This window comes from Coffea arabica, chromosome 5c (genome assembly GCF_036785885.1).
Source record: "Coffea arabica cultivar ET-39 chromosome 5c, Coffea Arabica ET-39 HiFi, whole genome shotgun sequence".
Classification (NCBI taxonomy): domain Eukaryota; kingdom Viridiplantae; phylum Streptophyta; class Magnoliopsida; order Gentianales; family Rubiaceae; genus Coffea; species Coffea arabica.
In genome coordinates, this window is record NC_092319.1 from 17,869,445 (window position 1) to 17,883,459 (window position 14,015).

At 32.6% G+C, this 14,015-nt stretch overlaps 1 protein-coding gene across 1 annotated transcript; it reads right to left on the bottom strand.

Moving 5' to 3' along the window:
- Positions 1–1,490: 1,490 nt before the first annotated feature.
- Positions 1,491–5,859, bottom strand: LOC140007674 (uncharacterized). The gene is made up of 2 exons (XM_072050657.1): positions 5,455–5,859; positions 1,491–4,718 (listed from the first exon to the last, which is right to left on the bottom strand). Exon 2 carries the CDS (start codon positions 4,716–4,718, stop codon positions 2,796–2,798), a length of 1,923 nt encoding a protein of 640 aa, XP_071906758.1. The 5' UTR covers positions 5,455–5,859; the 3' UTR covers positions 1,491–2,795.
- Positions 5,860–14,015: the final 8,156 nt, after the last annotated feature.

Below are 14,015 nucleotides of genomic sequence, written 5' to 3' on the forward strand. Positions count from 1 at the left end.
AAGGAGTTCGGGAGTCACGGTTGAAGTAAGGGAAGACAAGGATAAAATCCAATGCACCCTTTCAGCTTAGCCAAGGTTAGTTGCGTGATTTAGTTGAAAATTTTCTTAATTTAACCTATAAAACTTATCACATTTGGATGCTACTATATGGATGCAAACCTAAACCTAATGGATATCGAGAGGGTCGAAATATCTCTTCAAAGTTTAATTGGTGCGAATCACATTAATTGTAATGCTCAAAATGATTCTTAGAAGAGGTCACAAATATGCAAAGAGTGCAATTCGAAGAAAAGAAAAATTATAATATATAAGTATATATGACCTAAAAAAGAGGAATGTAACATAACGGGTGCGGTAAACTAAGATTCGTGACTAGATTTTCCTTTTTATAGAGGAGATACGAGCGTACTAAGGTTAAGGAGCCATACTCGTCCATATCCCATATTTTAAAGGATGACTCTTATCTAATCAAGCAAATGATCTAATCTAGTTCTAATTTTCTTAAATGGAATGCAAGTCTACATGTCATGTTTCACACATAGGGATGAGGGATGTACATATAGAGGAAATATCATGCAAAAATGATAAAGATCCTAAAAAGTAAAAAATGTGTATGAAATGTAGTGATTGCCATACAAACATGATTTAGCGCGCAGACGGTCCCTAAGGGTCTAGCATTGGACTAGCCCATATCTATAAGTTATTATTAGCGTTGAACTAGTGAGAAATCGGGGGAAGAAAGACTACAACTAACGTTGGACTAATGTAGTGACGTCATGTTTTTATTATAATTAAATCGATCATATAAAGTACAATTAAAGCAAGTAAACACATAATGCACATAGAGCACATAACACATAAACATAATATCTAGATGCAAAGATCCTAAGAAAGCGAGTAACACATAAGCACACAAGTATGCAAACACATAAACAAATAAAAGCAAATAGAGACCTAACTATTACATTCGAGGCCTAATTACAATCTAAAAGGAGGGAAAGAATAAAATAATAACCTAACTATTACACTTATCTAACTAATTACACATTTGGTAAGAATTAAACCTATCTATTACATAGTCTATCTAAATACATGTCTTGAATCCCTATCTATTACAATTTGGCATTTAAATGCCTCTCAAATAATCATCAAAATTAAATTTATAAAACTTAAAATAAAACAAGTAAATAAATAAATAAAACATTCAAGCCATGCAATTACACATAAAACACGTAGGAGCACATAAAAGATTTTAAATAATAAAAGAAAATACTTCTCCTTAAAGTAGTAGCTAATTGGGTTTGGATTTTCCCTATTTAACTCCAAAATTAACAAAAAATGAACAATGCACCAATTTAATTAACAAATAACCATAAGGAAATGGAAATAAATATGAAATCTATCAATTTAGGCATTCAAATGGAATATAATAAATAATTTAAAAAATAAAAGCAACTTCTATTTGAGAAATCAAACAAACAAGGACTTAATTACAAAAATTAAGAAAGTTTTTGAGGCCCAATTATAATTATTACAAAAGTAAGGATTCAAAATCAAATAAAAATAAAGTTTAGGGACCTATTTGCAATTAAATTAAGGACCTAATTGAAAGAAATCTAAAGATTTTAGGTCAATCTGAAAACCACTGGAACTTAAGGGTCATATTACAAAATAAGGGAAAAGTAAGGGAGTTGTGCTGCAATCCCATTAAATATGTCATCTTCTTCAAGCGATTAGAGCTTCAATATTGTTGTTGCTATTTTATTCTCTACCGAGACTTCACCGAAAACTGGAAATCGTCACTCCGGCCGGCATTGGACTGGAGTTATCTCTCTTCACCCCACACGCACAAATACACACTAAACCATTGTAAGATACAAAAAATAGCAAAATGGAAAAATCAACTCCAAAATTTCTTGGCTTCCCCCCCACTGGCGAACTCACGGGCTCTGGCTAGCTTTGGACTGGCTGGAGTTATCTCTCTTCACCCCATACGCACAAATACACACTAAACCATTGTAAGATACAAAAAACAGCAAAATGGAAAATTCAACTCCAAAATTTCTTGGCTTCTCCCCCCCCAACTAGCGAACTCACGGGCTCTGGCCAGCTTTTAACTGGCCGGAGTTCCTCTCACACGCATACAGAAATTCATGAGATTTATTCCTTTGGTTCAAGGTTTTTGTTAGGGCATTTCTTCAAATAGGTTAGTTGCATTAACAAATGTTTAACATACATACTAAAATTCCATTATAGCCAACCCAAAATTTGCACCAACCCAACCAAATCCATCATACAGTGACAGAAATCACAATCAAAATCAACACAGAAACCTCATAAAGACAGTAAAATCTTAATCAAAATAGGAAGAGAAACAAACAAGTCACATAATCCTCATAGTCTTATGGTACAGAAACCAGAGAAACCAGAGTTTGCAGGAAGCATAAGGAATTAAGCTCAAATGAAGGAAACCAATTAATGATGAATCAATGAAATAGTGAACGAATGAACTTCAACTTTCATTAATTAAATCTGGAAAACAAATTTCAAGAACAGAAATAATGGATTTAGCTAAGAAGGGGAAAGATTGAAGGAAAATTTGGGAGGGAAAAATGAGGATTGCTCCTCAAGTTAATTCAGACGAATCTGAGGGAATAATTCCAAAAACTGATTACAACGAAGCAGAGATGCCTGCTTATAAACCTATCAATTTCTAACAAACTCCTAACTACACCAATAAGAATCAAACACGTGGCCTTCTTTTATTTAGCTCGCTCCATGACAAAGCCTCCCCCTTAAACAATCCTTGTCCTCAAGGATGTCAAACAAAGTTCCAGGCTTCCAAACAAAGTCTTCAGATTGATATTTGGCAATTCGCAGCAAGCAAGTAGTATAAGAAAATGACAAAGCTTGCTGATTCTTCTGAAATTGATCTTCCATAAGCACGTGCAAAAGAAGTTCAGCCGCCAAATTTTGCATATCTGAAACAAAAGAATCAAGTAAAGGAATTGGGAGTTCACAAGTTTGGTGGTCAGCCAGGCCTTGTGGCTCCAAATGTTTACAACCTTTAAAGTTCTAAATTGCCCATCACTCTCAAAATCAGGTCCTGGAATTAGTTTTAGCTGAGCAACAAGAGCTGAAATTCTAGAAGTAGCACCACCAACCATATATAATCTTTTAAGAGCAACTTGATCCGGATAATGCAAACCAAGGAATTTCTCTACTGCCTTTAAAAGGTCTTGCAGGTTAGCATCAACACAACCGAGCAAGGTTAGAAGTCCTGCTGTTACTCCTGGATTTGAAACAGATAGGAGAATTCCTATGTAGCCATTACAGGCCAAGCTAGCCAGAAATTGCAGACCAAAGTACCTATTGGTTCCCTCTTTTAATTCCAAGAAATTAGCAAGTACTGATATAGCTTTCACTGGTGCATGTACCTGTATGATATCCCTATCTTGAAACACTATTGCTGGTAATATGCCGTAAACCAATGTGTTATTATCCTTACTAAAGTCAATTTGACTACACCATAACAAAGATTGGGAAGATTTCTCATTAAGAAGTTCACTTTCCCCAACCTCCATAATCACAATTTTACTTTGGTGACCACATATAGCAAGAGTAGAAAGTTGCAAAATGGAAATGCGGACACCATAGATAACTGTTGTACACTTCTCTACTTCTCCTTTCTGTGGACATCTTCTTTCAAGCAATTTGAAGCTGCACTCCTGTACATATTTCAACTGTCCATTGCTGAAGTTTTCAAGCAAGATAACCTCACCAGGGTTGAACACGAAAATGAATGCATTTGCATCTTTTTTCACCCCAAGTGCAATGTTTTTCACTATCCAAAATGAAGACACTGAGCAGTACTCATCCACAGCAACATTAGGATTGTAGTCCTTACTTAATTTAGGCAACCCTTGGATCAAGCAAGCGAGGTGTTCAACTATTGCTATGTAAAATATACCTTGCATTGAAACCGCACCAAATTTGGAGTCATTACAGTCTTTGTTCATTTCTATTTTAGTACCACCCCCAGGATCAAATATCAAATCATTAAGTGGTCTACTTTGTTGCAAAGGAACAATATTTACGGCACCATCAAGCTTTTGTTCATCATTATCCATTTTCACAAGTTTAGATGATAACATAGATTTTAGATATGAAGAACAGTTTCCAAACCGATAACCACTACAAGATAACTGATTCCAATTGATTTTTACCTCAGTGAACTTTTGTTTTACCTCACGGCTGACCGAAGACCAATTTCTGGGACAGTGGAGCGGTGAAGCAGAGTTAAATATTTCCTTGTCTATAGAGCCTTGTTGCCAACCTAGCTCCCCTGTAAGCAATTCATAGCTAAGCCCTTGAGAGATAACACAATCGTTGTGAGCCAATCTATCAAACACTTGGTTTTTAGCTTTTTCTTCTTGATATTCCCTTGCTAATGTTTTATGTTGGTTCTCCTCTAAAAAATCCATTGGAGTCCTTTGGCACAACCCATCAAACATGTGGTTGACTACACTTTCATCCTTCAAGTTAGTGATTATATCATTGTGTTCAGCCTCTATACCCTCATTTTCTTTCATAAGCTGCTCTCCTTTTGGTGAATCAAGAGTAGAATCATGCTTCTCCATCACGGCTTCCTTGATTTTTGCTCGGAGATATGCTTCATACAAGATCTTGGGTGGACTCCTAAATCCCTTTAGCTTCATCTGGATATTCCAATCAAGCCCAAAGTTAAAACCATCAATAAAGTATTCCTCACTGAGTTCTGGTTTCAAAGCCAACATCTCGTTTCTCCACTCTTCAAATTCCTCATAGTACTCTACTACGTTAGTTTCTTCAAGGGTCTTCATATATATATATATATATATATTGATTGGTCAGAAAAGAGATGAAGATGGATAGGGATGAAGGTGAATCAGAAGTGAAGGAAAAATTAGGAGGAAAGATTTCTAATCAAGCAGCCAAATCCAGATGGATCGTAGCTGCTCTGATACCACTGTTATGGTACAGAAACCAGAGAAACCAGAGTTTGCAGGAAGCATAAGGAATTAAGCTCAAATGAAGGAAACCAATTAATGATGAATCAATGAAATAGTGAACGAATGAACTTCAACTTTCATTAATTGAATCTGGAAAACAAATTACAAGAACAGAAATAATGGATTTAGCTAAGAAGGGGAAAGATTGAAGGAAAATTTGGGAGGGAAAAATGAGGATTGCTTCTCAAGTTAATTCAGACGAATCTGAGGGAATAATTCCAAAAACTGATTACAACGAAGCAGAGATGCCTGCTTATAAACCTATCAATTTCTAACAAACTCCTAACTACACCAATAAGAATCAAACACGTGGCCTTCTTTTATTTAGCTCGCTCCATGACACATAGTTCCACATATTCATTAGCAGAAATCAAACGTAGGAAAGGAAGGAACAAGGTTTTACAGTGCTTTTCGAAGTTCCGACGGCGGTGATGGTGGATGATTTCAGCGAGCGACAGCAGCTCCGGCTTCTCCTCTGTTCCTTGGTTTTCTTTTGCTACTTTTCTGTTCTTCTTTTCTTTTCGGTTTTTCCCTTTTCCTCCCCCCGCAGCTCTCTTTTCTTATTCCTCTTTTGTTGTTTTTCCTTTTTTGATCTCTCCCCGCCCCCTCTCTCTTGTTCCTCCCTTTTTTGGTTCTTCAGCCGCTACCCTCTCTCAATCTCTCCTCTCTTCTCTCGGTTTCTTGTTGTTTTCTTGCCCCTTTGTCTGCTGCCCCTCTAGCCTTTTTTCCTTCTTTTTGTTCCAGATTTTTTCCTTTTGCTCCAGATTTTCCCCCCTATCTTCCACCTGTCCTTGCCACTTCCCCCTAAATGTTGTGGTGTGCAAAATGATAAAACACATGGCTCATTTGCATACATTCCACCTAGCTATCTTTTTTACTTTTTTTTTTTTACTTACTTTACTTTTTTTTACTTACTTTTTACTCTTCAAGGTAAAAGTTAAAGTAAATAAAGTGTTAAAAATTAATTTGCAAAGATTAAAAATTTAATTTTTTTGAGAACTTTCTTTTTTCAGAAATTTAATGCAAAAAATATTTTTTAAAAAGAAAAATGATGAATCTAATTTAATAAAATAAATAATAATAATAAACTAACTATCATTTTTGCAAAATAAAATAAAATAAAAATTTGGTGTCTACAATCTGTAGATTTGCTGTTTTATTAAGTTTCAATCAATTCTTGAACTCAATGGAATGAAAGATTTTCTTGTATTTTAAATTATTATTTATTTATTTATTTATTATGTGTGTTTTATTTTATTTTCAGATGGCCACAAATAAAATCTTTTAACCCTTTAAATGTTGCCATTTTGAAATTTTATGACCGCAACCTTGATATCTCTTGCAAACTTGAAATCATGCAATCAGAAATTCAAAATGAGAGCGATACTGAGAAAGAATATAAATCGGTTTCAAGGAATTTAGAATAATACGAAGAGAAATTCAAATCAAACTTATAAGAAATAGAAATCATAAATATTGGCACTAAAACGGAGGTTAAAGAAATCAAAATCAACATTCATTTGAAGAAGAAGCAAAATGAGGAAATGCTTGAGTTCTTAACTTTGTTTCAAGATATATTTGCATGGTCATATGATGATATATCAGGAACCTCCACTGATATAGTGATTTATAAATTACCAAATGATCCAAAATTTTCACCTGTAAAATAAAAGCAACGTAAATTCAAACAAAAAATGAGCCTCAAGACAAAGGATTAGATTCTGAAACAACTCAATACCGATTGTAGACACTAAATTTTTCTTAATTTTAAGTGTACTATTTTTTACTTAAATTGCTTGAATAATTATTTTAATATTTGTTTTGTAAGTTTGTGCAAAAAAAATCAAAAGAACAATGGATGCTCAAAATTAAAAATTTTTTGTAGAGTTTTTTTTTTTTTTCTTTGTGTTTCAAATCCAATAGAAGAAAATCCAAACCCAACCACAAAACCTACTAAAAAATCTACACAAAATCCAAACAAAACCCAACCAAAAGCCCAAGCTAAAATTTTTTCATTCTTTCTTTCTCCTCAAGGTTTGGCTGGTACAAGGACAACTCATCATCCAAATTCTATTCGTTAACACCTACTAAAAATGGATCAAAGGGAGGGGAATGGGACACACAATCTTACTTTATCCTATCCACCAATTCAAGGTTTTAGAATTTTTTGTCCCACAAACTCTTAACCCCTGAAACCTCTCTTGACTTCTTTGAATTTTTTCAAGACTACACACAACTCACCAAGAGAAAAAAAAAGCTCTCTCGGCTCTCCCTCTATTCTTACTCACACAGCACAACATGCCAACACAAACACATACATCACTCAATTCTTTTTCTCTCTTGGCTGTCACACACACCCATCCTCAGAGCAAAGAAAGGTGAAAGAAGGAAGTAAAGATAGCAAGCGAATAGACGGTTGAAGCTTGAGGATTTCTCCAAAAATTTTAATCAAGGGACTGCAACTTTCATTAAGGTTATTTTCAGCTTTTTAAAATCACATTAAGTGCATATTTTGTTGCTTATTTTTCTCTTGCTCTTACTGGTATTTGTTGTTGTTGTTGTGCTGTTGGGACATCGGGCAAGTCATAGAACAAGATTAAGAAAAGAAAAATGAGTTTTGTGTACACATGTTAAGTTTTTGAAAAAATGTCTAAATGACGAACTGAATTAAAAGAGTAAATTCGCTGTACATATTTTGCTAAAATAGCCGGTTATAGCTAGAATAAGGCCTGGAAAATATTCTGTTCTTCAAAATTTTTGAGTGTTTAGCTTAGAAAGCAAGAAACAAGTTTTTTTTAAAGTTGGGACTATTGTTTTGCTTTGATTCATCATTTTCCTTACTATTTGTTGTTAAATTGAACGTGTAGTAGTGTTGTACTTTCATAAGGGTTGTTTTGCTATATTTTTTATGAATTTTAGTGAAGATTCGATGGATTTTTAAAAAATAAAACTCGGCTGTAAATGGCTCTTTTGAGCACTTTTCGTTCGTTTTTTGTAAAAACTAAGGTCGAAAATGAATTCTATGAGAAAAATCAAGTGGAGGAGTATTTTCGTAAAATTTTGTGACCGGAAAGGTCGCCAGAGAGGTGTGACATTTATTGCATCTCATGTATTTTTTTCTATTTTTAAGTTATTTTTATTTACATGATATTTTCCCTACTATTATTCTCTTACCTTCTATATGTTTGGACCATATCATTTAGAATTGTATCTCATTTTAGGAAATTAGAAATAAGTTAGTTCATTTGTTTAACTAATTTAGAAGAGTCACTCGTCGAATATGAAAAATAGATGAGTATGACTTTTCAATATTATCACGTTATTACCCATCTATAAGAAGGAAAATTGCGTCATAAATTTTAGTCTTTCGTACCCGTTATGTTGCATTCCCTTCTTCCAAATCATGTATATATCATAATTTCCTTTTTGAATCTCATTTTTGCATATTCGTGATCTCTTCAATGGATCATTTTTGGGTTTCACAATAAATGTGGCATGGTACTCTTTTAAGTGCCTATCTTATTAGATAGGTTATTATACTTTTAAATTATAGTTTATTGCATTCGTATTCCAATGATTACACATCATTTTCAGCTCTACCCAGCATATCAAAGGGGTTCTTTTAGATCATGTTTAATTTCTATTATTGCATATTTACTCATTTTAATAAACTAGCATCATGCATGAACCATAGAGGGAATGCTACATAAGGGATTCTATGTTAGGAATAAATTATCCTTTTGTGTCGGATATAATTTAATGAGACTTGAATGTTTATATTTTTTGTACCATCTAAAGGAGTAGTGTACAAGATAAGATAGGATTCGATCCTTTTCATAATGATGGCATTGAAAATTATAAAGCAATTTTTGCACATTAGAATATAAATCTCTAATATTCACTTTTTGGCCATTTGTCAAAGTTGGTAAATCCCTTGCGTAAAGGACACTAAGTTGAAGAAATTCACAAATGATTCCTCATTGTTGAGATAATACATATATCGAGACCAAAATCTTGATTTTAGAAGGCTTATAGACTAATGCATTGCAACAAAATTTGTGAAATTTGAAACTACAAATGGACGGACAATCAAGTCGATTTTTGAATAAACCATCAATTCCATTCAATCCATTTGACTAGTTTGTCCTTTTAGAGTTTTGATCCATGCTTTATTGAAGAAACTAGTTGAGACATCGCAATCCTTTCAAAAGTAGGTTCTTTCATACTAAATTGTCTTTTGACATCTCTTTATGTGTCAATCAAAGTAATCAATCCATTCGAATTTTGTCCTCATCTTATTAGGTCAGATGTTTCATGTCATTCCAATTAGTCAAATTTTCAAATTATTTTTCAGTTGAATGTCAGTAAAATGATCAGATCCATCAGATATTGTATGATGCCTACCCTAGAGAATAGCATTTTTCATACTATGTCAACTCTTGGTATAAAAGAGCTCTCCCATAGAACATGCATACTGAGTTTGCAGTTTTGTTTGTTAACTCTAGGTATTTTTCTTTTTCTTTTCTCCCCCTCCCCTACATTCATAAAAGATATTTTAGTACAGCAAAAATGATTTTCTCATATTTGACGACAATGTTAGTCTGATAAAGTTTTTAAAAAGAATTTAGAAGTTTACTTGATTCTTAGGCAGATCCTATAATATAAAAATATGGAGAATCCATCTGGAAGCCCTAATCTAAAGCATCTAAGAGATTTAATGATACAGTTGTTTGTAAAAAAAAATCTTGATTTGTTGTTTCTAACATATTTTGTCTTAAAAGAAAGGAGAGAGAAAGTGTGTGTGTGCGTGTGTGTATGTGTGAAAGTGTGTTCTTTAGAGATTTTTAAAAGATATTTTAGTACAGCAAAAATGATTTTCTCATATTTGATGACAATGTTAGTCTGATAAAGTTTTTAAAAAGAATTTAGAAGTTTACTTGATTCTTAGGCAGATCCTATAATATAAAAATATGGAGAATCCATCTGGAAGCCCTAATCTAAGGCATCTAAGAGATTTAATGATACAGTTGTTTGTAAAAAAAAAATCTTGATTTGTTGTTTCTAACATATTTTGTCTTAAAAGAAAGGAGAGAGAAAGTGTGTGTGTGCGTGTGTGTATGTGTGAAAGTGTGTTCTTTAGAGATTTTTCTTTTCTCATTCGTATTATAGTTGAGCAAAAATTTTATTTCAAATATTTGCAATAATAAAGTTTTTCATTTAAAAAATTATTGTTTTGTATATATTCATGTACATTTCATTCTTTATTTGCTCGTTAGGAGATTTCGTGATGGACTTTAAGTAATAAAAAGTTAAGATTCTCAATCTCTTGCAAGAAATTTATAAGTGTGTGTTTAGCTTTCTAAAATCTTTGCATGCACTAAATTTGTGGTTCAGACTATTCAATGAGAATGCTTGAAATCAAAAGAGATTACTCAAACTTGTTAGTTAGTCTTAAAAGACCAACCACGACACTTTTTCTCTTTCATTTTTGCTGTTCATATTTTGTCCAGTTCTATCAAACCTCCAGAATCAGTCACTTTGATTGACACACTTTAAAATGAGGCAATTTTTACTTTGGAAAGGCCTAATGTGTCTAACCAAATTCAATCTACATTTAGTTGAATGCAAAAATGTTCATTACTCTTATTTATTTTGAGAATTTGGGATGATACTTTCTGCGTTCATTTATCTATCTGTACAGATTTTACCATTTGTTCTCCTATTTGTGCTATTAGAAGTACAATTTTCATTTCAAATAAGAGTCTTAATGATTACAACCCCACAATTGAAAAAAATTTTCAAATGTCCTAAGGGAATGGATTCTCTTAATGAGTTATACTTTACTTTAGTTGTCATGTAATGTGAGAATGATGTTTTAGCCATCTTTTCTACTATCTAAACACTGTTTATCCTTTGCATTCTGATTTGAACTTAAATTGGTGGTTCGTTTCAAAAACACTTACGATCGCACCCCACACTGGGGAAGGAGATCTGAGAATTTTCAATAATAGCAAAGATGTTAAATTTTTTAGAAGAGACATGAAGGATTAAAAAAAAAAAAGAAAAGCGCATCTATCTCTTAAAGTTAGGGGATTTTTTTATTCTATTATTGATATTTAGGCTTTAGCATTGGTGAAAAGAAAAAAAGAAAAAAGCAAAGAAAAAAAAAGAAAAAGCAAAAAAGCAAAAAAAAGTAGAAAAGAAAAAAAGAGAAAGTGTTGGGAAAAAGAAAAGAGAAAAAAAAGAGAAAAATTCAATATCAAAATCCCTCCAGTGATTAATGATAAAAGTAGAAGTGGAGTCCAAGGTCTTTGAGCCCAAAATTAGGGCAATTTTGGAAAGAATGCGATCTTAAGTGCCGCATTTTTAAAAATCTTATTTTTTTAACTATCATTTTCAAGTCACATTACAATCTCATAAAGTCGATTGCTGACTTATCTTTTATAACAACTTGAAATAAGGATCATGCCTCTAAGGTATCTACCAATCACTCGTGATCATAAGGTTATAATCTGTTTTCATATATTTAACTATCTGTTCTACCCATATATTACAATTTTATGACCTTATATGTTGACTTAGTTTTTATAAGAAATAAGTGTGGGAAACTATTTGTTTTTACCAAGATGTGATATTGAATGGGTTAGATGCAATCTGAACACAAAAGTAAGATAGATCCTGACATATCATTTTTAAATATCATTTCTCTTAACCACCTGAAAATCAAGAATAATACCCACTTGATTGGTCCTGAAAGATAAGCTAACGAGAAACGGTGATCTTTTTCCCTAAACGTTGATCCTAAGTGAGGAAGGAATCTATTGCAATTAGATCCTATTTTGAAAGGTTCATCATGGAGCCTTCTACATGAGTTTAGGCATGACATTTTTCTTAGCTTAGTTTCTTTTTCATTTGAAGAATGTAATTTGTATTGTACACCAATGCACATTGTATGTTAACATGTGATTATTTTTCAAATTTTAGGAAGCTCAGTTTTCTTGTTTTTGTCAAATAAATAGAAGGTCATCCAAACAAAAATTTTTCCAAATAAAAGGCTCAAATTGGGGCAAATTTTTGTAATACATTTAAGGGATTTCCCCCAAAAATTAAGAATATACCTTCGAATCTATTGTTCAAAATTTGACTTCGATAAGACTGCTCCTTTTATGAGTAGTAATTGCATCATTTTTCAGAATAAAGTAAGAATTTTTTTTGTGAAAATTCAAGTACACATCGTCCTTTAGCACATCCACTCTGTGGAGATATTTATGGCTAAAATCGAGAAAGAAATGCAGGTTAAAATCTTACAAATTTGAAGGTCAGCCACAAATAAAAAGGGATAATAATACTACATTGCAAAGTGGAAGATTGGCTTATCCATTCAGAATGAGTACATACTTCAAAAAAAGGGAAAAACAGAGAAATCCAGTTAAAATTAAATTGGGGCAATTTTTTTAGTTTTCATTAGCCCAACACTGGGACAAATATTGAAAAATGTGATTTCAAAACTACTTCAAATCCATTATATAATCTGTTTTCCAGCATTAACTTTTCTTATTATGACCTCCATCTTTTGTAATATTTTGAAAAAAAATTTCTTAATCAAATGACAAATAATATAAACACACCTTCACCAGTTTTGCAAAGGAAGGATTGTCACACTGATGTCATCAATTTTGAAATAAATTTATGAATTGATAGAGGTTGTCATTAAAATTGTTCATTAGGTGAAAACCCAAAAGGGTGCCTTTTAAAAAAATGAAAAACAAAAAAAAAAGAGAATCTTTTGCAAACAACATTCTGGGCCTTGGATTTCATTTCTTTATAATAATCTAGGTTTTGTACACTTTTAGAAGTATTTTTTATTCTTTTTTGTGTTTTCTACTCTAGTGACATGGACGTTACAATTTTACGTTCTCAAAATTAGTAATTTGCATTTTTATTTCCCCCACTAGACATCTGAGTTTGGGTCTGATCCCACCAGCAATCCAGGTTTGGGATGCATTTTTATTTTTCTCGTTATTTATTTGGGTTTGAATTTTATCCCACAAATTTGTTATTTAATTGGACTCGTGTTTTATTCCAATAATCTGTTATTTATTTGAATTCAAATTTTATCCCGCCAATCTGTTATTTAATTGAATTTGAATTTTATCCCACTAATCTGTTATTTATTTGGATTCACATTTTATCCTACCAATCTATTATTCATTTGAGATTAGACGTTTTATCCCACTAATCTGTTATTTAATTGGATTCGAATTTTATCCCACCAATCCGTTATTTAATTGGATTCAGATTTTATCCCATCAATGTGTTATTTAATTAGGATCGGATTTTATCCCATCAATCTGTTATTTTATTGGGTTCAACTTTTATCTCACCAATCTATTATTTAATTGGATTCGGATTTCATCTCACTAATCTGTTCTTTAATTGGAATCGAATTTTATTCCACCAATTTGTTATTTAATTGGGTTCGAATTTTATTCTACCAATCTATTATTTAATTAGACTCAAGTTTTATCCCATCAATCTGTTATTTAATTGGATTTGAATTTTATTCCATCAATCTGTTATTTCACTGGGTTCGGGTTCTATCCCACCAATTCGTTATTTAATTGGATTCGAATTTTATCCCACTAATCTACTAGTTATTTGGATTTAGGTCTAATTCCACCAACAATCTAGGTGTGAGGTGTATTTTTATTTATTTCGCTAGTTATCTGGATTTAGGTCTAATCCCAATAGCCATCTAGGCTTGAGATGTATTTCTAAATTATCCAGCTAGTTGTTTGAGTTTGAATCTAATCCCATCAGCAATTTAGACCTGAGGTATATTTTCAAATTATTCCGTTAGTTGTTTGGATTTGAGTCTGTGACGCCCCCACTTCTCCCTAAGGCGAACCAAAGGGTATCCGCGGGACGCCTGCCTAACTCTCGCTAGGACTCAAGCAATTTCCG

Excerpts from the sequence above, each read along its gene's own strand:
- LOC140007674 (XM_072050657.1), bottom strand. The coding sequence starts at position 4,718 with ATGAAGCTAAAGGGATTTAGGAGTCCACCCAAGATCTTGTATGAAGCA.